The 27,159-nt window shown below is 39.1% G+C and overlaps 2 protein-coding genes across 15 annotated transcripts in view; one reads left to right on the top strand and one right to left on the bottom strand.

The window, feature by feature from the left end:
* Positions 1-6,727, top strand: part of LOC127012518 (uncharacterized) — a 33,930-nt gene extending 27,203 nt beyond the window's left edge. The window contains exon 2 of the mRNA XM_050890619.1: positions 6,469-6,727. Within this exon, the coding sequence (XP_050746576.1) occupies positions 6,469-6,727 (259 nt within the window). The remainder of the gene's footprint in view (positions 1-6,468) is intronic.
* The window catches only part of LOC108032254 (small conductance calcium-activated potassium channel protein), a 72,617-nt gene that overhangs the window by 32,609 nt on the left and 12,849 nt on the right, over positions 1-27,159 (bottom strand). For 8 of the 14 annotated variants that reach the window (XM_017106130.3, XM_017106131.3, XM_050890618.1 and 5 more), the window contains exons 3-4: positions 22,283-23,470; positions 18,876-18,977 (exon numbers count right to left, since the gene is read on the bottom strand). In XM_017106130.3, the coding sequence (XP_016961619.1) occupies positions 18,876-18,977; positions 22,283-23,470 (1,290 nt within the window). Of the gene's footprint in view, positions 1-5,823; positions 6,518-15,802; positions 16,190-18,875; positions 18,978-22,282; positions 23,471-27,159 lie in introns of those variants that run through there. The other 6 variants (XM_017106159.3, XM_017106167.3, XM_044093383.2 and 3 more) reach the window with 3 other exon arrangements.

The following is a 27,159-nucleotide window of genomic DNA, read 5'->3' as shown; positions in this document are numbered from 1 at the left end:
TCTCAGTGCCCTTTGTGTGTGTGTTGTGTATTTGGGACCTGAAAACTTTGAATTACACAATTAGTTCACCCTGAGTGCACAATTTGGTCAGTTCTTTTCTCTTTTTTCGGGGAGTGACTGCGGTTAGTTTGTAGTTGGTCTTTCATCACTAATCAAATCGGTTCCATTTGCCGTCAACCCCGAGCAGGGGCTCCTTAGATTGATTGCCGGAACCACCGTATACATCAGCCCTAATCAGGGGGGCGTGGCGGATCTGTGGGGGGTGGAGGGGGAGGGGCTATAGCGCCCCATGAGGCATCTGAGGCTGGAGCGTGCCAAAGCGGCGCATTCATTTAATATAATAATGATAACTCGGCAATGACAGGGAGACGTCTTCGAGCCGAACCCTCGAAGGCGCCTCGAATGCGGCTAATGTCAATGGGCGGGGCGTGTCACTGGGCCGCTCTATGGCATATATAATATAGATATTTATGTACAACGTAAGTATATAAGGGGCGAGGTGTTAGTCGGACTTTGCATGTTGCAGGTTCTTATGATCGAAAATCAATATATCTAACCCTATTGTTGCCGCACACACACTTGGACACACACTCTAGTCCATTGAAATGCGAAAAGACAAACGCAAGAATCGTTAAGGTGACTCAAGTGCTCGGCGGGTGGGGGTGAAAGTGGAAAACCACGAAAAAATAATAGAAATTGTTGAGGAATTGAAAACTGTTTACTTTCGACTTGTGCGCCAAAGTTGACACACTTTGGCGACTGCATAACGAAACGCCTGGCAATGGAACATATTAAAAATACAATAGAAAAAAATAGGAAGTCACACAATAAAACAAACAAATAGGAAAAGGCGGCAAAAACTCAAATATTTGCCAGACCAAAAGGTAAACATGGGTCCAAACTAGGGTGAATAACTAGAAAACGGCGGATTACGGCTTCAGGCCAAAGTTATACTGCGAAAATCAAGTCATATTTTATACATGAGATCTCAATAGTTATACGAATTTACGAAGTTTACTACTTTACAGCCTATTAAATGTACAAAACTCTGATGTACCTAATCCATTTTAAAGATACTAAATGTTTTTAGTTCAAATTTTTGTATAAAAGGAAAGTTATTTAAATCATGAAAAAAATATTTCTTATAAATATTATATTAATTTTATAATTAAACACTTTTTAAAATATTTAGTATAAATTTTTTCTACATCTTTTCACAATATTTGCAATAATACCAAAAAAAAAATACCAAAATGGAAACTAAACAAATTTTGTAATAAAAAAAATGTACTAATTTTCAATACAATTTATTGAACATTTTAATGTAATTACCTAAACAGAAAACAAAATCTTTATAAACTAATACAAAATATGGTTTAAATCATAGCCTGATGATAAAAATAAAAATACTAAAAGTGATACAAATATTTTAAAACCCTTTGGTATAGTTCTTGCGGTACAGGCTGATTTTCCCCACAACATTTTCGCCGGGTGCATGTAAAAAGGGGGCGGGTAAAAGCCTAACCAAATAATTAATAAACAAACGATTCCAAATAGACAGAGCCATTCGCCTGGCCTTGACTCGAATGTTTTCACTTTTGGATGGGCCGCCAAGGGCCGCCGGTGGGTGTGTGGGTGTGTGGGCGGCTATTCGATGGCGTCGCCGAGGTCTAAGGTCTAAGTGGGTGTTGGAGTTGGCCAACGAGACCTGCTAGACCTGCCAGACCAGCTAGTCTGGGGCTAGCCGAGGGCTGGAGCCAGTTAGGGTCGCATGCTCGCTCAATTATCCAGAGGGAAATACTGAAATGCAAATAGCAGGTGGCTCACAACTGGGGGACAAGGAAGGCTCGGGCAATTTGGTCTCATTTACAATGATTTCCTTCCGCCTTAATGACAAACAACCAACCCAAGCGGCTTCGATTTGATTCGACTCGATTGCACTTGAAGTTCGATTTGCTGTGGATTTTGCCGTCTGCGTTATTTATTTATTTTTTTCAGAGTTTTTTTTTCAGGACAGTCCAAGTCCAATATGACGGTCATGGCCACGTGCTGCTCCCATTTGCCCAGTGCGAAAACAATAACAAAACTTTCAGCTCACACACGTGGACAGGTGAGAGCGTGTGTGTAATAAGGTTGGGAATATCAAAAGAACATTTAACCGGCGGTTGGGGAAAAGCGCAGGCAAAACAGGGAAAACAGAGCGGAGCAGAGCTGAAACAGGCAGCCATCCATCCATCTCGGGCACGTGTCCCTCCACGTTTGTATATACACATATTATACAAGATACACTGCAGGAAATAACAACAATGCCTTGGCCCAAATATGCCAAAAAAAAAAGTGCGGGGAGCCCAAAATGTTTTTGTGTCGTGGCTAAGAAGGGATTTGGCCAAATTCCTGCGTCAAATGCCCCAAGACTGGAGTCCAGCCTATTTTAAGATGTATTTCAAAGACCATTTACTTCCTTGTATATGTATGCATGTATAATATACACTGGGAAAAACACTAAATAATACTTCTAATTTATTCTTATTATTATGCCTGTGCGTTGTCATAATTAACTCAGAGTAAAAGTATAAGAAATAATAGATTTAAAGTTATTCACTCGTTAGAAAAAAAAGACAGATTTTTAAAAATAAAGGTTCTCTATTTTATGTTTTTAAATTACAAATTTTTAATTTAAATTTACTTTAAATATAATTTTACAATTTTTTAAAGCAGCTTAAAAAAATATCCATCCATCTTATCTTTTATAAGCGTATCTAATAATTAAAAGAGTATATACTGTACTTAGTACATTTCGCATATTTAGTATTTTCAAAAGGTATGGTATATACCACAAACTGGACATATTTTCATATAAAAATATGCCCCTTAAAATTGTTTCCCGCTGTGTATGTGCGTTTGTGTGTGCTGAGGCATGGAAATTTAATCCCTTGAAGAAATTTTCCTCAGCCCAGGACACGTTTTGCGCTGTGGATTTGTTTATGCGTGTGCCCATAACGCGAACGTTCGAAGGGCGAATTTGTTAATTGAAAATATGATTTTTTTTTTCTTCTCATTCGGTTATTTTGTTATTTTCCACCTTCAATTGCAGGGCAAGCGCCGCCGAGAAAGCGGAAAAGAGGGCAAACATAATCCAAGCAACGGCAGAGACGTACGTAAACCCTCGGCCAAATCCCATTTCAAGTGAGTTTAAGGTCTTAGGGGCGAGCCTGATTGAGTAACTTAATAATTCAGAATTGTTTGCAGCCAGTGGGCCTCAATTGGGATTTGCATCTTTTTAAGCGGCGAGGCGAACGTGGACCCATGCGGCGTATGCGTTATCTTTCGGGGGCCAGCCGCCCCCTTGGCCACGCCCGCCTAATAACAACAGCAACAATAACAACACTCACAGCCCTGGCAACATGACGTATACGCAATAACCGACATTCACCATCCGCCCCGTTGCCATTCATTTGTTGTGGTTTTTTTTTCCTTCCTTCCTTGCCTGGCTTTCTTTTATTTCCCGTTTTTCTGCGCTTTCCCCTCTTGTTTTATTGTAGATTATTTGGAGTTTTTCACGTTTCGCCGCTCATTTCGTTGGCCTGGCGCTTCGATGCTCTTATCTTGGCCATTGTTGTTACATCCACGGCCTTACATAACAATCGCCCGGCCACCCACTCGCACTGGCACACCCACAGATACATGGCCAGCGCCACTTGCGGTTTATCAAACGAAGCGAGTTGCATAAGATTGCCATTGCCAGGGCCATTGGTACACGAAAAAATGCCGTTTTTATCCCCACCTCTGCTTGTTTTTTTTTTTTTGGCCAAAACTGTCAGCCGGCCAGGGGATAAGGCCAACACACGGACGCACACACGCACAGCGGCATGTGACAAAGTCGAAAAAAATAAAAAAAATAAGGAACAAAAAAACCAGAGGGAGAAAGCAGAGGAAATGTCAATCAACAAGCCGGAACTGAAACTTAATGCAACCGGCTTGGAATTTCTACACCATCAAAAACAGCAACAGAAAATGTCATAAAAACTGGGAGGAAAATGGAAGGAAAACGGTAGAAAAATGGGAGGAAAACCAGGAGGAAAGACCAGAGAAAAGCTGGCAAAAATAAAGCAGTTACAGTTGGCTTGGGAGGAAAATCAGGTAAGACAGGGCCACAACAGGGCCCGAACAAAGAAGCAGCAAAATGTGTCCATGTGCTGCCGGTTAAATGGGTTGACTTGAGCCAGTCTCCAAGGGCTATGACTAGGATAACTCAACTTGAAGTGTAGCAGAGCAGCAACAAAAACCCCCAAAAAAAAAAAATAGCCGAAAGTCGGGCCAAAATACCGAGAAAAGGGGGGGGAGAGAGAGGGGGCAGATGAAAGTATGGCCAAAATGTGTCGTAACTCTTAGCCGGAATGCTGAGGAGATATGACAGGCATAGGCACCCCCCCCCCCCCCCCCCCTTCAGAGACTGTAATTATATTAATATTATCCCGCTCCTACTTTTACTTTGAAATTTACACGAGATGTTTTTCGTTGTCTTTTTCATACAGTCCAATATACGAGTATAGTATATATTGGTCGCTTAATGATGGACTTTACTCCAACTTGTGTACTTCATCTGCCTGTCATAAAATATTCAAGGCGCAAAAAGTTTATGGTTGAACCGAAAAAAGTTTGAATCACTCTTTGGGCTTCTTTCCCAGCGCCCTTCCATTGCCCACATATTGCAATGTATTTATGTATATATATACTTATATATCAATCGGTATATATATCGGCTTGTCCGCACACATATGCGGGAAAATCATAAATTTTGCCTACGCTTCGTTCGCTTCGATTGAAAGTTTTCGCGTATTTTTTCCCCTCCGCCGAGTAGCGGGCGCCAAGAAATATGCTACATTTTCCATCAGAAAGTGTGGAGCAACGATAAGAGGTCCATATACTATACTATTTTCAATGGGCTCTGGCTGATGTCAAATAATATATACCTATGCGCAATATAGTCGATTGATATTTGCAGGTATTGGTGAGGTTCTCTATCCTTTTTAAATTTCCTATAGATGGTAAAAGGTAATTTATTCTATAGGTGCACAAGTCACTAATAAAATACAAAATTGTTTTCTATTATTTTCGAACAGGAATTGTTATTTCGATTATAATTAATATTATATATATTATATTAATAAAATTATTTCAGATTTTTAATCCTTAAGTCTAGTATGTGATTACCTAACTTAAGGATTTAGAAACCGTATTGTCAAAAAATCCCAAATCAACCCTACAATTTTTGTATACCTCCTATTCCTAATTTATTACATTTTTTAAAAGGCATAGGAACCTTTCATAAAAAACTCCTTATAAGTACTTTAATGTACTTCCGAAACCTCTCAATATAAACTACATGCACGGCAACTTTCTTTGTTCCGGCTTCCTCTTCCACTTTATTTTCCCTTGCCCATTTTTCGGGCCAACATCTTTATGGAGATACTCTCCGAGAGATATTTATCTATGGATGGGAAATATTGTGATATATTACTTTCGCCTTTGTGCGGCGTTATCCCAGCACTCTTTTTTTCTTGTTTTTTCTGTTCTTTAGCTGTTTTCTTCGGCTTTATGAGTCTTTTATGTGTATGCCTTCTCAGGCTGTTTTCTTTTTTATTTCCTCTTACTTTATTTTTTACTTTCTCTGCGCCGCAGGCGATGCTTCGCCGGCAGAGACGCTGGCAGAGGAACTCCCGTTACTTTTGCTAGTGCCATTTTATTTGTTTTGCCTTTTTAGTCGATTTTTTTTTAATGTCCCCCCCCCCCCCCCCCAACCAAATATTGTATGTTATTCACCTTAATTCGCTTGTTGTTTTCTTCTTGCTCTGGTTCGCTCGTCTTCCTCTTCTGCTTCTAGTAGTTTGATTTGTTTGTTATAGTTATCCCGTTATCGCATTGTTTCGTCTTTCATTTTCAATGTTTGTTCGTCTCTCTGTGTGGGTGTATGGGGCTCGTCTGTGTGGGCGTGTGTGTGTGTGTGTGTGTGTGAGTGCGGGGTGTGAGCGGAGTGGGTGTGTGTGTGTGTTTGTTTGTGTCTGTGTGTGTGTGGGTGTGTGTAAGTACCGGAATCCGGTTAAAAGAAAAGTAACGCTATTTCTTCTCTATTTTGTTTGTTTGTTGTTGTTGTTAATAATAACAATTGCACATACACGCACGCACTGGAAAAAAAACGGGACTCGTAATCGTAATGGTAAGTGTAACGGTAACTCTAACGATAACTGTTGTTGGTTATTGTAACTGTAATTGTAATTGCGGCTATTAACGTTATTAAAATTATTGTTGCTCCTGTTCATGCCTTTGTTGTTGCCGTTGTTTGCTTTGCGTTTCATCTGTTATCATGCGTATATCTATAATTTTTTTTTTTTGGTTTTATATATATTTATTTTTTATAATTTTGTTTTATGTTATTAGTTATTTTATTATTATTTTTCGCCTTCGAAGGTTTAGCTCTTCTGCGCTCGCTACGTCAGCCATGGGTGTAAACACAATACAGACTGAAACAGAAACCGACCGAGAACTGAAAATGAAACGAAACGAAACGGAATCTTCAAAAGCGGCGGCGGCGAGGACGCCAGCGGCCAACGTCTCAGTCGCAGTCGCCGCTGGCCGCGACGCCGGCAGCGAGAGCCAGTTCGAATTAACTCGACCACAGTTTTTCCCGTTACGAAGGAGAGAGCCAAGAGCAGAAGGCGAAGTGTGAAGAACGAAGAGAGGACACGAAACCAGAAGCAGAGCAGAACGGAACACCCGATCTCTTCGCTGCCAGATCCCGTTACCAAGCCACAGTTGATAAATAGCCGCAGAAGTACAGTGAAACCCACGGAATGACACCGACTTCGGGAAAAATATACAGGTAAAATTAAGCGACACTCATTTGTTTTCAATATATAACACATATTTTCCCCCGATCAAAGAGTTGTAACTTGGCTCAAATTTAAACACAGTACAACCCCAATAAATTCACCTAAAAAAGTGTTGAAAATATCTGAGAAATTTTTGTATACATGTATTTCAAAAAGGTGTTTAGTGTCCAAAGAAAAATCACTGATCGCACTATTAACACCATTTAAGCCTGGACATAATTTCGCTTTTTATAAAAGACGAAAAGTGGGCAAATATTTGTTTTCAAAACAAAAAACTATTTTACATTAGTAGCCTCCAAAAAAAAGGGGAACACTTGTAATTATTAAGAATTAAAGTTATAAAGATTAGGCAAATTTGTATTAAATAAAGTTCTTGGATTGAAAAAAACTTTTTTTAAAAATGAAAAAAAAAAATCATGTGAATATTTTTAAAATGTTTAAATTAACAATTCTCAGAAAATTACTTCTAACAACTCTTTATAGATTGGAGCAAGGAAACTTTTTTTTAAGCACTCCCAAACCTTTTTCGTAAAGTATAGCCTACTTTTTGGAGACAGTTGCAGGATATCCCATAAAGTTAACAAAATTCGCTTTTCGGAGTTCACCAGTACCTCTAAAAAGTGAGCAGCATGCAAAAGGGTGTGGGTGTGTGTTTTGGCTGTGTGGGTGGGGGTGCTGCACGTCTTCCTCTTCCTTAGACCCAGATTTGCCTGTCAAACTGTCTTTATCAGCTGTCGCTGCCGCCGTCGCAGTCGCTGCTCTCAGTGGCAGCGATGCCCCACATTTTTTTTTGTTTCTTTTCGCTGCCATTGCAATTGCAATTTCGTTTTTGGGCATAATGAATTGGCAATGTCATGTGTGTTTAATTTGGCGGCACGCTAAAGGAGCACCAAAAAAACTAAGGTGGGGATGGGAGGGGGCGAAGGGAAGAGAGAGTTGGAGAAAGTCGGAGAGAGAGTCGGCGCCGCCTCGCCTTTGACTCTCTCCCTCTCTCTGTCTTTTTCCTCTCTCTCTGTCTTCTTTTGACTGATTTCCAATCCACTCAACTTTAGTCCTCTCTCTCTCTCTCTGTCCCTCTCTGTAGGAGTGTGCTATGGCCATCTCGCTTGCACGCACCCACGAATACACGCACCAAGCAGTAGGAGTAGCACACCCACACACGCACACCAGCGTACTTTAAGGAGAGGCAGCGACGTCGACTGCGGCAGAGCAAGAGAAATAGAATTGAAAAGAAGAAGCTGCCGCAGGCGCTTCTGCTTCTTCTTCTTCATTGAACTTTGAGCTTTGGTTATGACTTTGAGTTTTTCCTTTCTTTTATTTTTTTTTTGTTTTTTGTCCATTCTGTTAACAATATAGTACAGTAATGGACGACTGGCACGCGATACGAAAATCAAAATTGAACTTTACAAGTTAATCCTTTTGCGGTTACACACAGACAGTCGCACATCCAGAGATACTCCTTTGCGAGGCATTCAAAATTACTTTTTTAGAAAGCAAAAAGAGAGAGAGAGGAAGCGGTACAAAAAGACAGGGGCGTAGGCAGGGGGAGGAGTTTCACTGAAACTCTCAAAAAAGATCTCCAAGTAATAGCCGTAAAAAAATCAGTATTTTAAGACTAAAAGCTAGTCTTATATCAAGAATTATTTAGACTTAGGGAATTTTTCTGATGTCTACAGATGGTTTTTATTGCTAAATTATTATATTATTATTATTATTGAATGTTAATACCAGAAATTGTATAAACTTGTATATCAAATGGGTTCAATGTTCTTAAGTGGAAAAGTAAAGAATAAAAGGAAATTTTTCTGATATCTACAGATTGTTATTATTGCAATTTTTTTAGATAGATTTTTTTTATAATGATAATAGCAGTAACTGTATTACATTTTATATGAAATGTTCATTTTTGTTCAATGGAGTTTAAGTGGGGATATAAGAATTTTTTTAAAGAGTTTTGAAGGGTTTGATAAGGTTCTAATAATATTTTATGTGATTTCAAAACTATGTACGAATTGTTATAGAGTTTTTTGTATTTAAAAATATTATAAAACCTTAATAAATAGGTTTATTAGGTTCACAAATTCTTGGGGGGCATTCTAGCCCCCTAAAACCTCATCTCGCGTCCGCCAGAGGAAGAGAGTGCGAGCGAGAAAGAGAAAAAGAGAGAGCCGCTTTGTCCGTGGCCTTCGGCTGGTCCTGCGCATTGGAAAACTCCGATTTGCGTAAGGTGATGGGCTCCCCTCCCACCGCCCATGCCCCCCCCCCCCCCCCCTCGCAGGACCCTGGCACTCCCCTCACATCTAGGCGGTCCCAAATGGATGCTCAATTCAAAGTTCCAGCTACGCGATTTCATTGTCATCGGCAATTGCCGCTGCCCCAGTCGTATTCGACTGTAGTCACGTTGCTCAGCTATATTTTGTGCATGCAAAGGACATACGATGGAGCCTCGATAAGACAGGGCTCCTAAATCTTGTAAAGTACTTATCGTTTAAAAAACGATACACTAAATGGCCTTGGCTGTCTCACTAATATAATTATATTTGTATTTTCTTCCACTCAATTTCGTATTTTAATTGGTATTTCTTAAATCATAAATCTATATAACGAATTTTTTTATGTATCAAAAATAAACCTTTGTTCGTGGAAAATGAATAATAAAGTTGCTAAAAACTATATTATTTTTAAAAATAAAATATATAATATTATATAAAATACTTTTACATGGGTCTTCTGTATATATTATATATAATATTATAAGAAATACTTTCAAATAGGTCTTAAAATTTTTGTATAAATCATTAGATCAGTCCAAGGAATATTTGAAAGTTGTAGTTTAAAAAATTAAAAAGATGGAATTGAAAAGATTAAATTAGAAAGTGTGACTGTTGCTGTTAGCGAGGCTCCACTGTCGGCCCACATCGCTCTCGCACACACGCACACTCATAAATCACACAGATACACCCGCACAGGCACACACTTAAATAGCGCTCTCACAGATACGCGGATGCATTCTTCGGCGCTGATGAACTGACAAATGAATTGGCCTAGCAACCGAAGTTGATGGCATAGCGACGCACCTCCCCCACATTCCGTCAATCCACAGCCCACCCACCACTCTGCTCCACGCAGCCCCTCTTTAAGCCTTTAATTCCGCATCAGGAATCACAAGGAATCGCACTCGAGCCAGGGAAAACTTCAAAACATATTGCATCCGCACGGAATTCAAATGTGCAATGCACTGCCTTGTGTTTATCCTTCTAATTAGCATCGGTACCTTTGCAAATAGTACTTATAAACTGAGGGAAATGGGCTCGAATTTCAAGGTCATCCCTCTTTCGCTCTGTAAGATACCATAAATCATTACCTATATTAGAAGATACTGATGAATTCAGTATTTATATAATAATATATGATAATATATTTTACTAAATTATCTATAATTATATCTATAAAGAAACATTATAATTGTTATTATATCATATCATATCACTGCCCCTACTTTTCGCTCAGTGCAATAAAGCAGCTTTTCTTGCCAGGCCAAAACAATCAACAACTTGAGCTCGGAATCCCTTATCTGGAAATCGTGGGCGACAACAAGCACTTCATTCATATGGTAGGGCAAAGCCGTATTAAAGTGCCACTCATTTAAATAAATTAATGCATTTTGTGCAGCTCCAGCGGCCATTGTCTCGAGTGTCCATCACTTGAGGGCGACATTAACGTGCACACAGGACATCGCACCTAAATCCGAGCCCCCGGAGTCCGGTCTCGGGAGCCCCTCCATATGACATGCCCACCTCATAGCGTCCCCCTGCCTTGGCACAATCGTCGACTCGACCCAGATATCAAATAGAAATGTCAACGCAAACGACAGATAGTCAAAATGTTGTCATGTCGGATTTTGAATAATTCATTGAAATGAAAACTTTATGCATTTGTCAGCCATTTGCCATTCGGGCACCTCCTGCCCATCCCACCTCCTCTGGTCCGCAATACGGGGATTCGCTTCGTCGATGGCCAGGATTGGATCCATCTTCGGCGGTGGCTTAGTCCTTGATTGTCCGCCCATGAGAACGAGCGGAGGCGACCGAAAGCTGACTCACGAAAATCCTGCGGATTAGCCAGTGGCAATTTGCGCATCTTTGTTTTGACTATCCATGTCTTGGTCTTTGCTCAAGCAGTTTTAGCTCAAGTCATTCGCAGCAATTGAGTTTTCAGAGGTTGGCTTTTTATTTTTTTTTTTAAATTAGGTTTCGGGCTTTGTCAACTAAAAGTTTATAGCCCACTAAAAACATTCAAGCTAATATTTAATACCTCACTTTTAGGAACTTTATAAACGCTTCTGGGGTTATAAAAAAAACGTAAAACGAATTGAGTTTTCATAGTGCTAGAAGAAACATTTATGTCACAGCCATTTCATTGTTAATTTAAACAATAGCGTATCAAAAATAAAATACATATTAGCCATAAACTTTGAAGATACAGAACTTTAAAAATTCGAATGGTAAAAATGCATTTAAAAATTCTCATAACAACTCTCTCAAAGAGAGAACAAAGAGGAGATAGAACCTAAATTTACTTTGTGTAAGAGCGAGTCGGCAATATTCGAAACTCTCCGAAAGAGAGAAAATAAGCGCAAAAAGCGATTGGAAATGATCATCTAGAAAGTGATCATTAAATTAAATTTTTCATGGTGTTGTTCAACTATTTTTAAATTACAAAATGCTTAACAATATATAATAATAATAAAAATAATAATAAAAAATGATCATCATATATAATTGACTCGTTCTATGTGTTGTTAAACTTTTTTCAAACTACAAAAGTAGTTACAAAAATGATCAAAAAAATGAATCTGCAAAACAAAAAAAAAACAATATTGTATATCACTAAATATTGTATATCATTAAAAGATCATTATAACAACTAACCTATCATATAAGTATATGCTCATCCCAAGTTCTTAAGGTCCATAAAAAACTCTCTATGCTAGCATATAATTTTATAAGATAGGATCTGTCTTTTTAAGAAAAGGTACTTCAATCGGTAGAGTTATGGACTCTAACTCTTTGTTTAAGGTCTCGAAACCCCTTGAACCACCCTTTGGTATGCCAGAATTGAGTTTTCATAGTGCTAGAAGAAACATTTATGTCACAGCCATTTCATTGTTAATTTAAACAATAGCGTATCAAAAATAAAATACATATTAGCCATAAACTTTGAAGATACAGAACTTTAAAAATTCGAATGGTAAAAATGCATTTAAAAATTCTCATAACAACTCTCTCAAAGAGAGAACAAAGAGGAGATAGAACCTAAATTTACTTTGTGTAAGAGCGAGTCGGCAATATTCGAAACTCTCCGAAAGAGAGAAAATAAGCGCAAAAAGCGATTGGAAATGATCATCTAGAAAGTGATCATTAAATTAAATTTTTCATGGTGTTGTTCAACTATTTTTAAATTACAAAATGCTTAACAATATATAATAATAATAAAAATAATAATAAAAAATGATCATCATATATAATTGACTCGTTCTATGTGTTGTTAAACTTTTTTCAAACTACAAAAGTAGTTACAAAAATGATCAAAAAAATGAATCTGCAAAACAAAAAAAAAACAATATTGTATATCACTAAATATTGTATATCATTAAAAGATCATTATAACAACTAACCTATCATATAAGTATATGCTCATCCCAAGTTCTTAAGGTCCATAAAAAACTCTCTATGCTAGCATATAATTTTATAAGATAGGATCTGTCTTTTTAAGAAAAGGTACTTCAATCGGTAAAGTTATGGACTCTAACTCTTTGTTTAAGGTCTCGAAACCCCTTGAACCACCCTTCGGAATGCCAGAAGACCCCCCTTATCGCCTTATAAATGATCTCCGGGCGAATGAATCATAGATCCACCCGGTCATCGCTGCACCTGCACAGGTGTATGCCCTCAAAGGCCGGACAGCGGACGGCGGACGGCGGACGCGGACATTGGACATCTGCTGAACCGAGGCGACCACATATGCCTTGGCAAATGACTCAGAACAGCTGTTCAGGGGGACTCGGTGGTCGGCGTGGCGCGACCTTTACACGGTGGCGACGATTTCAGACCCATCCATTCGATGTGGTCTTTGGTTTTGCGCTGAACGGGCGACGGTCGACGGTTCGGGGACAGTCCTGAAAGCTGAAAGTGCCTCTTGTCATATTTTATTGATGGACACTTGGGCAAACAGCGTGCATGCACTCGCCAAGATATATGGCCGGGCACCCGTGGCACATCCATCTAAACGGATGTATAATATAGGTAGAGATACGTATAAACTGCAGTCGCGGTCGAAGACTATTATCATGAAATTTTAAAAAGTTCCTCGACTATTTTCCGCCGCATAATGCCGTGGCAATAAGTTATTGGACTATTGAGGCCACCTGGCCCAACATTTTTCACAGTCTACTACCACTGGCGACTACCGAGCAGTGTGAAGCGACTGGTGGCGATGGAGCGCCCGTGTCCGGGCAGGTAAAAACCAAAGTAAACCGTAGACAGACTGACGTACAAAGTTGACTCCTGGTCGATTGAAAGTCCTCGAAATACAGACATGTGGACACCAAGTCAGAAGTCCGGAAAGCAAACGCCTTAAATATTTCAGATGACACCCCGGTAATACCCATTGGGACGGCTGCATGTACATATATAATATTTATCATCATCTAAATATGCACGCATGTGTTGTTCCGCCCCATTTAAATGGGGGGATTATAGGAAATGGCATAGTATGGGGCATGTACTTATATGGCATAGCGGACACGCATCGATAATTCATGTCGACGATCTGAGGAGCGCGGTTTCTTTTCCCCCAAGGGTTCCCTTCTTTCATTGCTCATATGCCATTAATTACGTGGCGATTGGCATTGTTTAAATTGCCTGGTCAATCGACAGGGCCGTACATCATGTGCCCTATATGCAACGTCCTTATTTATGGACTATCTGTAGCCCGAAAATGTTGACCCTGAAGCCACTTTATTGCAGGTCGACGATGATGCGATCGTTATCCAAATCCGATTCCGATTCCGAATCCGAATCGGAATCGAAATCGCCTGCCTTGTAAACAATATATCAAAGCGATGGATACAGATGCTCGATCCGAACACTTGGGCAAACTTTATGTCTTTATGGGCGTCTCTCCTCTGCGTTCGAATGCCGACGATGGAATTGCCAAATAGGCTGCTGCCGCCTTTGTTGATGTGCCTTTTTCCCACATTTGTTTTGTGTTATTGCTTTCATAGCCCCCACTCCTCGAATTAATATCCATCCTGCCATTAGCTTTCCCGTAAGGGTGTTTTCAATTGGTCACTCTTTATGGCACTATCTATCTAGTATATCTGGAATATATCTGTGCTATACTTGGCACAAAAGTAAACAATTAAAAAGTCGTTATTATGGAACTCATCATTCGTCGTTCATCATCTCTACGAATATTCGTCTGCCATTTCAAGGTACTAGAACTTAAATTGTATCACTTGTATATTTTTTGATCGTTTTTTTAAATTAATGGTATATACTGAGGTTCTTTATTTGTATTTTTATGGTTTTTCTACTTTAGAAAAAAAAAACCAAATCCCTTTGATAGAGAGCCATCTTAGAGATTTATTTTTTTCCCTTTTATTTGGAAACTGCCATCTTTATAAAACCTCTACAAATTCCCAGTGGCTGTAGTTACTCTGCAAAAAGTTATTTTGTTCTGTTCTTTGTGAAAACCACTGAGATTTTGCAGTTTGGCAAAAATTCGGCCAAACTTTCACCACTTTCTACAGGGTAAAAAAGTTTCGTTGCCCAAGCCTTTCCCCAAGAGCTCCATCGTGTGTCTGCGAATTGTTTTTGTTTGGTTCTGCAGATGCTTGGGTTGAAAATAACTTCGAATCGTTCAGAGACAGTGGAAAGAGACGGGGACAGAGAGAGAGACAGAGAGAGAAGAAACGCGGGCGCTTTATTTATTTTTATAGTTTTGGACTCTGAGGCAAGGCGGACACGTGGAAGCCGCCGACGAAATGGCGAGGGAAAATGGGCATACAAATGGCCAGCAGATAAGCTAGGTACGTCACAGTTTTTTGTCAGCACTGAGGACTAAACTTGCTTAAAAAAGCATAGCCATTTAAAAAAAAAAAATTCTGATACCTTTTGGTCAACATGTCGCATGCGTATTCCTCCTTCTAACTTTGAAGTCAATAATAACGTATACGCCTCGTTAACCAGTTTAACAATTTTATAGCATACTTTTCAAAGCCTTAAAAAATAGATTTCAGGGATTTCAAATTTCTGCACTATAACGATTTCTGGTAAATAAAGGTATTTAAATAAGAAGCAAAAAAAATAAATTAAAAATTAAATAATTGGTTTTTTCTTGTTATAATCAATAATAAATATAATTATCAAATGTTGATCCTTTGAACTCATTCTACAAATGTTTGTGTTTCAATAAAATTATTAATTAAGCAGAATTTAAAAGACATTTTAAGTGAAATTAGAAAACATCTATATTTGCAACCTTCGATATTTCCTATAGCAATATTTTTAAGTGTAGATAATATTGTTTTTTTTTTTTAAAGGGAAATAAAGTATGCCCATATTTATTTTATTTTAAAACTAAGTTCACAGTCTCTACTCCCGAATAAAGTTTCAGAAAACATCTATAATTGAAAAAAACAATGATTGAAAAAATTAAAAAATCGATTATATCGATAGAGATATCGATGTTTTTTGAAACTCTTCTTTTTTAACAAGTTCGTAAATCATCTAAAGCCATTTAGAAGTACTCTTAATTTGCAACAATCAAAGGTATGCCCAAGATGCACTTTTCCCAGATTTTGCTGGGAAACAAGAGAACATTTTTTTGCTGAGTGTAAGTGGTCTTACCAGAATGGGCCGCTCGTTGGCGTAGGACAGCTTGCGTGTGTTGCGCAGCGTTTCCAGCCAAAGGGAGTTCCTGCGGGCGGCACTCGTGGTGCCACCGACGCTGCCCGTCCGCGTCATCGGCGGTAGCCGTTGCGACATTTGCGTTTGCGTTTGCGAGTGCGGTATCTGCGGCATCTGGGGCTGAGGCGACGTCATCATCATCAGCGTCAGCGACGGCGACCGCGAGGGGGTGGGCGAGGGCAAGGGCGTGACGGTCGGCGAGGGGGTGGCCGATGGGGTCGATGACGTCGACACGACCACCGGCGTGGGCGGAGGGGGCGTGGCATGGCATTTCCTATTGAGAGCGCCCTGATTACAATCGTTATCCATGCAGAAGGCCGGCGACATGCTCTGCTCTCCTCCAAGATCCAAAGAGTTATTTGGGCACGCCACAATATAAGGTTCTTCTTTAGGATCTCTTTTGCTTATAGTAACATCCTTATATCTTATGGATCTTCAGTTGCTTGCAATTTCTTTACACTTGATTATGTACTTTGTTCCGCACCAAAGTTAAAATCGTTGTTAAGGCCCGAAAAGTATCCCAGGAATGGAACGTTTTCAAGAACCGTTTCCTTGGTCAGCTCACTGTTTTTGTTTTCTTAATGGAAGGCAAATATTTATGTTTTCAGCAAATTACCAGTACATGCAAACATGTTGCCTTAATTACTATCCGAAGACTTTTCGAGGAAACAAGTACATTGTTTATTTGAATTGGCAATTCTCCGATTTTGCCGGTTACAGGTTAAAACCGCAACGATTAAACAGTGATTTATACACTTTATTCCTGGAATTCATTATATTTTACAATTTTCCAGGAGACCATCTGTCATCCAAGACGAAACACAAACACACACAGCAAAAAAAAAACAAAAGGACTTTCTTCACAAAAAATCTAGTCTATGGACCGCTACCGACGAAAAGCCGATGGGTTTTGATTTAATTTTAATTCGAATTGGGACTATTTCGGAGCAACAGTATTTCGACTTTCGACTGCGTAATTGTCCAGAATGTAAACAGAGTCCGGGAAGCAGACACAATTCAGCATTTCCACAAGCCGTTCACGTCCATTATTGACCGATCCCATCGGATCCGATCCGCAACCGATCTGGAGAATGAGCGACGGAGAACCAGAGTGCCCAAGATCCAAATTGAGATCGTGCTCGAGATCTAGATCGAGAGCGATCCCTTGCGACGACGCCGCACAAATGCTCTGGCCACCAAGAGTTTTATTTATATTCCAATCTGGTGCGCTCCTGGCCTTTTGTTTTTCATTTCTGTTCCGCCAATACAGCGGAACCAAGGGGAACATTAATGTCCCCGATCCTAGGTATCGACTCTGCGATGCCCAGTATTAGAAAACGTAATTGTTAATTAAAAATATACCGATTAAATAGATACAAATACGAATCCGATAGACCATTTAGCTGGTAGTAATCCTTTTAGATTATTTAGAATTCAAAAATTGTCTAGAATTCAAAAATTCAAAAGTCCGAAAACCCTGATTAAAAAGTAATTATTAAAAAACAAACAAAAAAACGATTTTCAAATATTGACCCTTTAATCCTTTAAAATCCCAAAAGTATCTGGAAAGAAGTGAAATCTTAAAACTGAGTGTATTTCAAGGCTTGTAGTCCGAACCCAAAACAAAAAATTCGAATTTAAAAGATATAATTAGAAGGCCATGAAACTTTTTGGAGAATATTAAAGCTTTAAGATCCTTTAAAGTTCAAAAAGGATCCAGACAGATGTGAAAGTCCAGAACTGTGTGTACCAAAAACAAAACTCGTAATTTTTAAATCGTACACCCACAATACACCCATTTGCCCTGGTAATACCCATCTATAAGGAACAACTTCTTCGATCAGCCCGCTTGGATCGTGTGGATTGCGGATCGCAGTTGGAAGGTGGGACCCAAGTGGACAAAAAGCAGCAGGTGGATGGCCCAGATGAGAGAAACTATTTGAGAGAGCGATGAGAGAGATGTCCGTTGGTGGAAAAGCGGGAACACAGGGGGAACACCTGATCGCGTCGACGTCATGGAAATGAAAATGTTGCAGCTTTTACCGAGGGAAATATTAAATGCTTCCGCTCGGCGCTTAATTGCTGCCCCCCGAAAAAGGTAGGTGATAGACCGTGTGAATACCCTGGATATTTAATTAATTTCAGTAGTGTTCAATAGCCTAATATCATTTTTAAATGAGAGTATAGCTAATGTTTTATATTGATCACATGTTTTTAAAATTATATTCAATGATATTTTTTTTTGGAAAACCATCTTTCGAACGTACACTTTTTCCTGTAGATAAAACCCCTTTAAAGTTAATCATATTTTGAAAAGATATTAATCGGTGCATTTTGTTTTCATCACAAATAACGACAATCGGTGCAAAGCAACTCTAAACATTTCCAACAACATCTTACCTGCGGCGATAAATCATCGATTGATGTTATAAGTAATCTAACAATTAGGGGTGATACATTAACTACGGATCTACATTTAAGAACGGATGCAAAGGCATACGGGATGCTGAAGCGGATTTGGAAGTGGTTGCGAGATTATGGGATGCGGAAATTTAAACTTGAGCTACAAGCGGCCAAAATGCTCAAAACGGTTTTAAAACGGGTATTTTTGAGTTTCGTTTTTTCTTAGTTTTTTTTTAGTTTTTTTTTTGGTGAGATTTCTAGGGGGAGATTGAGTATTGGACATTGACGCAGTGCACACTAGGAAGAAAATAATGCCAAACGCAAACCGGTTGCACAGAGGCATTTAGCATTTTGCAGCATAATGCATTCGATGCATAATGTTATCGATAACAAGCTACTTGACCGCTGGGGGGCGGAAAGGTCATTGCGGTGCCATTGAAAATGAACTTTTGGGTTTTTTTTCGTTGGTTTTTTTTTTTTTTTGGAATTTTGGAACTACTTTGGTTCATTCTAAATATTTATGTACACATAAAACAAAATTGTTGGTTTCGGCAAATGGGGTTTGTTTGGTAGTTTTGCATTATTTGGTTGTTTTGTTTTTGTTAAATACCATTTTGGAGCATTGGAGCGTTTCGTTAGTGGCCTCGGTGAAGGCTCTGCGAAGGCGCAACTTTCGGCTTTCGGACAAGGTGCGAGGCATTAGAAGAACGCCCTGGAGAGATTGCGAGAGTTGATGCGACAGCGATTAGTACAGATGGTTTAAGATATCTTAGTTAGTTAGGTAAGCTAAGCTACTTTCGGTGGGGGATTACCAATGGGGTGTTTCTGGGCGGGGACTTAGACTTAGGATTGGGGATCTGAAGGGATGGCAGCGATTGAAATACCTAGAAATAAGACATAGATATAGTCCTGCGAGTACAGTGCGTTGCGAAAGTAACAGGTCTTACCAATTTATTTAACTTTTTTAGTATCATTAGGATTTTTTATTATATAAATATAGCAGTAGGTGGAATAATATAGTAAAAATACGAATAATATTTTAGTGTTACCAATATTTTAAAAATATTTCAAAAGTTAAAAAAAAAACGGAAACCGGTTAACCGGTTGATCTCACGAAACGCACTGTCCATAAATTTAAGTAAAAGTATTTAAGAGTTTGGTTATTCAAGAATACTGTCGAAACTACATACAAAGATATGATAGATATAAGTATTATGGCTAAGGGATATATTTGATAACAAAGATATGATATTTGGTATATATGGTAGAGCTAGTAATGAAACAAAAGATATGTTAAAAGTTATTATCTGATCCTAAGTCTATTATGCGATCCTAGTGATATTTATGGGGTTTTCAAACTGGAGAAGTATGGATACGCATGATAAGAAGTGACGGGCCCTCACGGCACGTGTGTGATCCTGAGGGACTACCAGGTCTTTTTTTTCTTACACATATGTCTATAGAAAAGTGTGTGTAATGGATGAAAAGTTCGTTGCATGTTGCATAATTAAATAGAGAGCTTTTAAACAATAAAAACAACAGCGGAGGGGTCAACAGCAGCGGAAAATGGAAAAGCGGACGGAAAACCGAAGACAATTGAAAACTTGAAATACGCCGAAGCTTTCCTTTTACACTTAACCCCATGCCGGGGAAAGCTCGGCGGCGGAAAGCTCGCGAAAACGAAAGCGAGGGGGTTAAGTGTAAAAAAGGTGACCGCAGGGGAATTGCATATACAAATTGTTTGTTGTCTTTTTTATTCGTGTTAAATGTGGCTTGAAAGCTTTTGGCCCATTTGCATGGCAGGGCCCTTAAGTACGGGGGATTGCCCCCACAGCAACCCCAACCCCTAGCCCATTTACCGTTTACCGTTTACTTTGGCTATCTTTACCGCTAGTTTTTTGAAAACGAAAAGCTCCTGTGCCCCGAAGCTTCCATAAATGTTTTACCGCTACCATCCCCCTGCTCTCAACCCCCTTTTAAAGACCACTTCTTATCCCCCTGACTATTGCCGAAAGTGTCTGCCGGCGAACCCAACGCAATTATCTATAAAGACTGGTAGAAAAAAGAAAGAAAAACACACTCAAACAAAAATAGGGGGCGGTAACCGGGGTCCTCGGAAGAGAAAAATAGGAAAACGCGACGGCAAATGTCAAAGAGTGAAAACATTCATCAATCATGGTAAGGTCACTGCCAGCCTGAAGGAAGAAGCGATATCATTTTTCCCCCCATCTATATATATTTATTTCCCATTTTTCGTTGTTTTCTTCCGTTTTTTTTTTTAGATATTTATGGACGGCCAAAGTTCAGACACGTTGGGCGTAAATTGATATTAATTATAAAGGAGAGATGAAAGATATAGATAGATAGAGCGACTAGAAATGGTATTTTCCGCAGCACTTAACAATTCAATTGCCTCATGAATAATCAATTTGCCGGCTGCAGGAAAGAAATGTCTTAATTGCGTTTGCTGGATATCCACCATTAAATGGTAAAATGCTCGAAATGCTAAATGCTCTCGGGCCCACCTACTAAGACCCCATTTCCATTTTCCATTCTGTATTTCCCCACCGATCAGATGGCGTGTAAACAAAATTTTTAATTATGCCCACCGAAAGTAATGGGTGGGAAGAAATAAAAAAAAATTAAAAGAAATATATAGGTGGTCATATATTTGTGGGGGCGGGAGGGCAACGAAATGCGATTGAAGGTGGCCAAGCGGACAAATGAACAAAATAATTGTTGAGCCAACGCCGCGTATGAGCAATATTGATTTTCACTAATTGGATTTTGGCGCGCGAAATACGTTAAATGGCCAGAAGAGGAAGAAGGAATAAATTCAGGGAAAGCAAACCGAAAGAACAACAGCAACAAAGTAAGCAAATCACAAATGGCCAGCGTTTTTATGATTATTAGAAAACATCTTGGCATAAATAAAGAAATACGAACCGAGCATAAAAAACATCTTGGGCAGGGGTCTTCTTGTGTTTATGGAGATGAGTTATGGGCAGTGATTTTGACGGTGATAGATCCATTTAGGAAATAGCATGGAGTACGGTAAACTATTGATAGTTTCCATAAGTGGAACATCAAAAATGTGGGCGATTTGCCTAGGCCTAAAGTTATCATCAATAATAGTCTACAACAGGCAATCGAGAGTCCAAAAAGTTTTCTTTTTGCAATTGCTTGTTCATTCTACATGGTCACTCTATTATAGATGCCTGCGAGGCTGGTCACCTTAATTTTTTTGTACATTAAATGTAAATTTAATGTAAATGTAATGTTAGTAAATGAAGTTTACAAAGAATATTTACTTTTACCCCACCGAAAGATCTGAGAATTGTCTTAATGAACACAGAAAACATCGAGTGCTATAGTGGCTACATAACATCCAAAATACGGTTATATACTTATGTAGAGAGAAGGGATATGCTGAGTTGATATACTATATAGGATACATAGAGGTCTGTGTACACACCGAGCGCTAAGGGTACTCTTGGGTGGCGTCCACTCGGACATTTATGAGCTGATTGCAGATGGCTTATGTACATGAATTATGTACACGGGGGTAGGGGCATTGTAGGCACTCGAAAAAAACAGCGTCATTTGGATTAGAAAATCGCTTTTGATATATTGTGAAGGAATTAAGCTGTGTTTAAGTGACTTTTATTAAAAGCATTGATGCTATCCTATTTGATTGAATTTTAAAGTGACCAGCGTTGTGAACGCATCAATGGTATGACCAACGCTGGTCACCTTAAATTCCACAAGTTTTCTAAACAAAATAGCAACACTGTAATTTGTTATTAGAAGCATAAAATAACATATAAAATATATAATAAAATCAATTTGAACTATATATTTTAACGATATGTAAATTTAATGGCGAAATTTCCTGATATATTTTTTTCGAGTGCGGGTAGCTAAGTTTGCCTCATCCTTAAAACAAACAAGAGGAACAGAGGTCGGGTGTCCTGGGGAGGGGGGGTTTTCATTTTTTATAAGCCGCTGGGTTCTCACCTGCTTGAAAGGCCGCATTCCTCCATTGATCCGCAGGGAGTCTGCTGCAATGCCGGCGATTCCATCGCCGGAACTTTCGCGCAACTGCTTCAGCGAGACATTCGGCACCGTGTGCGAATGCGAGTGGGCGTGGCCGACGCAGGCGGAATGCGGTCCGCAGCAAATCGCCGTACTGCTCGACTCCGGCTGTGAGCTTTGCCGTATTATCCGTGATCCATTCGTTGGCGATGAGGTGATCAAGACGGGCGGAACTTGCTGCTGCTGCTGTTGCTGCTGCAGATGTTGCTGCTGATGGAGATGTTGCTGCTGCAGCTGGTAGTGTTGCTGCTGTTGCAGGTGATATTGTTGCTGCTGTTGGGGCAGGGCCGAGTTGGATATGCAAATGGCCATCGAGCCACTGAGATTGCCCTGCTGGAAGGCACTTTTCACACTGTCGCGGGAGGCGGAGCGATCGATCAGCGTGGTGGGCGTGGTGGAAGCACGTCGGCTGCAATTGCGGCACGCCCTGCAGCGACTGGGCACACTGGGCGGTATGCTCGAGGCCAGGTTCTGATATGATGAGGTACCCAAATTGGGATGACTGCCCGGACTGGAGCTATGGCTATGGCTGCTGTCGCCGGGCTTTAGGCTTAAATTCATAATTGATATGGTCGGTTGTTGCTGCTGGTTATTGGTCGTCGTCGTCGTCGCCATAGTCGTCGATACGGATCCCTTGCCGGATCCCTGTTCTTGGTCCTCTTCGTGTACTTCAATGTCAGGCACTATACTGCTGCGGACCAGGCCCTGCTCCACATCCTCGTCATGACCGGCGGCCCCACTGCCGCCGCGCATACTCTCCTCCGAGCCCATCCTCGCGTGCTGCGACTGCTGCGGACTCGTCAGGTATGTGGAAGTGCGATCCTGCCGCATCAATTGCGGCTTGGAAGCCCCAGCACCGGCTGCGGAATTCGATCCCGAGGCCGATCCCCCACCGGAACCGGTGGCGGAACCCGAACCCGTCACCGATCCGGACGAGGAGGTGGACGCCCCCGTCGTCGGGCCATTCGTGGAGTTGCTCTTCACCTGGCGGAGCAAGGCCGTCCGACCGCCGCCCTTGGAGGGATTCGAGCTGCTCACCAGCAGCGAGTCCGTCTCCTCGGAGCTCACATAGCCCGAGTTGCTGGTGTCGTTTAGCTTCTGAATTGACATCTGTAATAGGAAAATGCAAAAAATGTATTACAATTATATATAAAATATTTATTTATTTCATAAAATACTTTTTTCTACATTTTTATATAATTATTTAGGCAAATTTGGCAGCCCCAAAAATGGTATCCAAATTTATGGCTCATTAAAAAATAATATAATCTAAATAAAATATAACAAATTGTTTATGAATTAAATTAACATTACGATATCTTTTTTTGCAAATGTTGTTATAATATCCTATTAAATATATTTTGCATTTGCTAAACAAGGGTGAATAAAAGCAATAACTTCCGAAGGCAATTTAAAGTACTTTAGATTTTAACATTATGCTAACTTTTTTTGCAAATATTTTTGTAAAACCAAATTTTTGCAAATTACGATGCTAGCCAATGCAAAAAAATTATGCAGCAAATGACTGCGTTTAATTTCCTTCTTAGTTGTCCATAACAGTGCGTCTTTTAGGTTTCGGACCATTTTTGACCAAGTTACACCGAAAAAGGTCTAAAGAAAAAAATCGTTTTTTTATCCAAAAACAAAGATCCTTATTTTCCACCCAAAAATATCAGTATTTTGGCCAAAACAATACAAGTATTGGTCCAAATGTGGAATGCCATACCTCGTTGAATTCGTAATAAAATTCCCTATCAACTGGCATTTGCAGTTAAAAAATTTTATTTTTGACAAATTTTCGCAAAAAATTACGATGCTACCCCTTGCAAAAAAAAGTGAAAATTTGCGAAATTTTTAAGTTCTTATAATCAGGCAGGAAATGAATGAGTTTGATTGCCTAGCTTGCTAGTTGTCCATAACAGTACGTCTTTCAGGTTTCGGACAATTTTTGACCACGTTATAGCAAAAAAGGTCTAAGGACAAAATCGTTTTTGTGCCAAAAACGAAGATCCTTATTTTCCACCCAAAAAATATCAGTATTTTGGCCAAAACAATACAAGTGTTGGTCCAAATGTGGAATGCCATACCTCCTTGAATTCGTAATAAAAATTCCTAGCAACTGGCATTTGCAGTAAAAAAATGTTATTTTTGACAAATTTTCGCAAAAAATTACGTTTAAAAAGAAAGGGAAATTTGCAAAAGTCTTAAGTTTTTGGAAGTGGTTTTGAAGTGACTGCGTTTAATTGAATTGCAGAAACAACCAAAAAATCTTATAAATGTTTAATAGTCATTTGATTTCAGCATTATTTTTGTATTTAATATTTTCTTGTTTGCTTTTTTAACCCACCACATATATCAACATTTCTAAGAACAATAACTGTGATAAACCAACGCTTTCATTTGAATGGCAGAAACTAAACAAAAATCTCATAAAAAATTTAAGAGCATGAATTGATTTTTCTTTACTTAGTTTCTGAATTAAATACTTTAAAATTGAAATAGCATGTACGAATACAATTTAGCATCAAACCCAAGGAGAATTCCAATGGAAATGGAACTATCAACTAAACTAGAGGAAACTCAAAGCCAAGGTTAAAGAAATCACAAGAATCACAAGTCATAAAGTCGGAAACAAGTGAAGTGAGTCCGCAAAAAAGACAAAGGAGCGGCTTAGGAACCCATAAAGAAAATGGAAAATGAAATGAAGGACCGGTTCGAAAGCTGTGGCCAAGCTTTCCGGGAAAACTATTTGCCAGAAGTTGGACCTCGTTGGCCAAAGAACTGATAAGCCACAAAAGCTTCAAAGCCATCGCCCACACATGTGGCAGGAAAAAGCGGGAAATGCGGGAAAGCTCGTTGACCGCAAGTCACCTATACGGGGGAAAAAGGAAACGGGAAGGAAAACCTCAAAAAAAAGACCGAACAAAAAATTTGAAACAAATCTCGAAAATGTTACAAATGAAAATCAATAATTCAGCTAAAAATACGAACGGGAATTGTAAATGAGTTTGGAAAAACGAAAAGTACATCTGGAAAAAAATTACTGTTAAGAGTAAATTCTAATATTTTTATGTTTTTAAACAACAGATTATCAGCTTATAATATTTTCTAAGTATATTTAAGAAAAGACTGAAAAATGGATTACATAAAAATAATATTTCTCTAAGTACTTTATATGTTTGTTAATAATGCAAAACTAATAATATCTAATTATAGCATTTCAAATATTTTAAACTTTACAAAGTTTGTCAGAATTTTCTCGCAGTGCTCATTTGGGGCAACGGCGAGCGTTGTACCAGGACAAAAGAACATGTTCGGGGACCAGGACGAAAAATGTGAAAATTTGAACACCTGCAGAGTAATGAATTCCGCTGGATGACTGGCTGGCATGGCCATATATATCCATATATATCCCCGACATTGTATGGCCCACATGTGCAGGCACACACACCGCACACACAAAATATATATGAATCCATTATACGTTTGCATGTCGAGCGTGCCGCTAATAATAGTTGGGGGCCCCATGGCCCATAGACCAAAGACCATATCAGAGGAGTCCGTGCCAGGCAGAATGCCATAGATACAGATACGGATGAGGGCAGTGGCGCACGGAGGAGTTCTTCGAGGGGGCAGGGAAGTTGGGATCTCAAAAGGATGGTCTTTAGTCAGTAATCCCTTATCCCTTATTTCTAACTAAAAAAAATACTAACTCTTATTTTCATATTTTCTCTTCAATTTATTATACTTAGTATTTATAAAGTTAGTATTTTTCTTATATTTTTTAATTATATTTAGTATTTATTTAGTCAGTATTTTTATATTTTTTCTTCTGTTCATTATATCTAGTACTTAAAAAGTTAACGTTTTTATATTTTCTCTGGGGCCCACACTTTAGTAATAAATGTAAAAGTTAGAAATAGGGAACAAGAGATTATTGACTAAATACCATTCTTTTGAGATACCAACTATCCTACTAAATATACTAAGAAGCTATGGAAATATACAATGTGTTACTTTATTAATACTAAATATAATAAATATTGATATACTCTATTTTAATGACAAGCATTTTGCTAAGTTTTTAAGTATATCAGAACATCCATTAGTTTTTGTTTCTCGTTCCCAAGTACATTTTAAAGCACAGCCCCCCCTTGCACGCCACTGGCCTAAAATATCCCCAAAGACATAAAGGGACGGAGGAGGAATGGAACGTGCGGAACGTTCTTGCTTCAAATTGGGTTAAAATTATTTTTCCCCCTTGACGACGGCAAATGCAATCGCATTTTCGGGTCGCAAATGAATTCAATTGTTTATGAGCCATTCCTGATGGGTTATTCTATAAATAAATATCGTCCATTGCCTATTGATTGATTCGTCAGTCAGTCACTCGGTTCGAAACGAAATATAAGAAAAAAAATATGGATGAGTCAGCAGAATAAAAAAAATTCATTCATAGATGAATCTGGAGTAATTGATAAACATCTCGTCTTTCGATGCGCCGCGCTTTAATTCGATTTCGTTCGATGAGTAGAACTGATGAAAATTTAATCGCTCCATTAAAATGATTGCTTTATCCCGCACAGGCACGTACAGTGCGGCTCAGCTGTGTAATTCATGTGGATTGCCTGGCGATAATCGCCTCATAAATATTTGTAAATTAAACACTGATTCTGGCAAATTTATGAGATGAGGTTTGCCAATGAGAGCCATTACGCACTAGTGCAAAAGCATCTATCAATTCGGATTAGGTAATCCAAATTTGAATTATTAGCCACTAATTGATTCTACTATTTTTG

Source organism: Drosophila biarmipes, chromosome X (assembly GCF_025231255.1).
Source record: "Drosophila biarmipes strain raj3 chromosome X, RU_DBia_V1.1, whole genome shotgun sequence".
NCBI classification, from domain to species: domain Eukaryota; kingdom Metazoa; phylum Arthropoda; class Insecta; order Diptera; family Drosophilidae; genus Drosophila; species Drosophila biarmipes.
The sequence above is the reverse complement of the archived record's forward strand: the minus strand, read 5'-3'. Positions and strand labels throughout refer to the sequence as shown.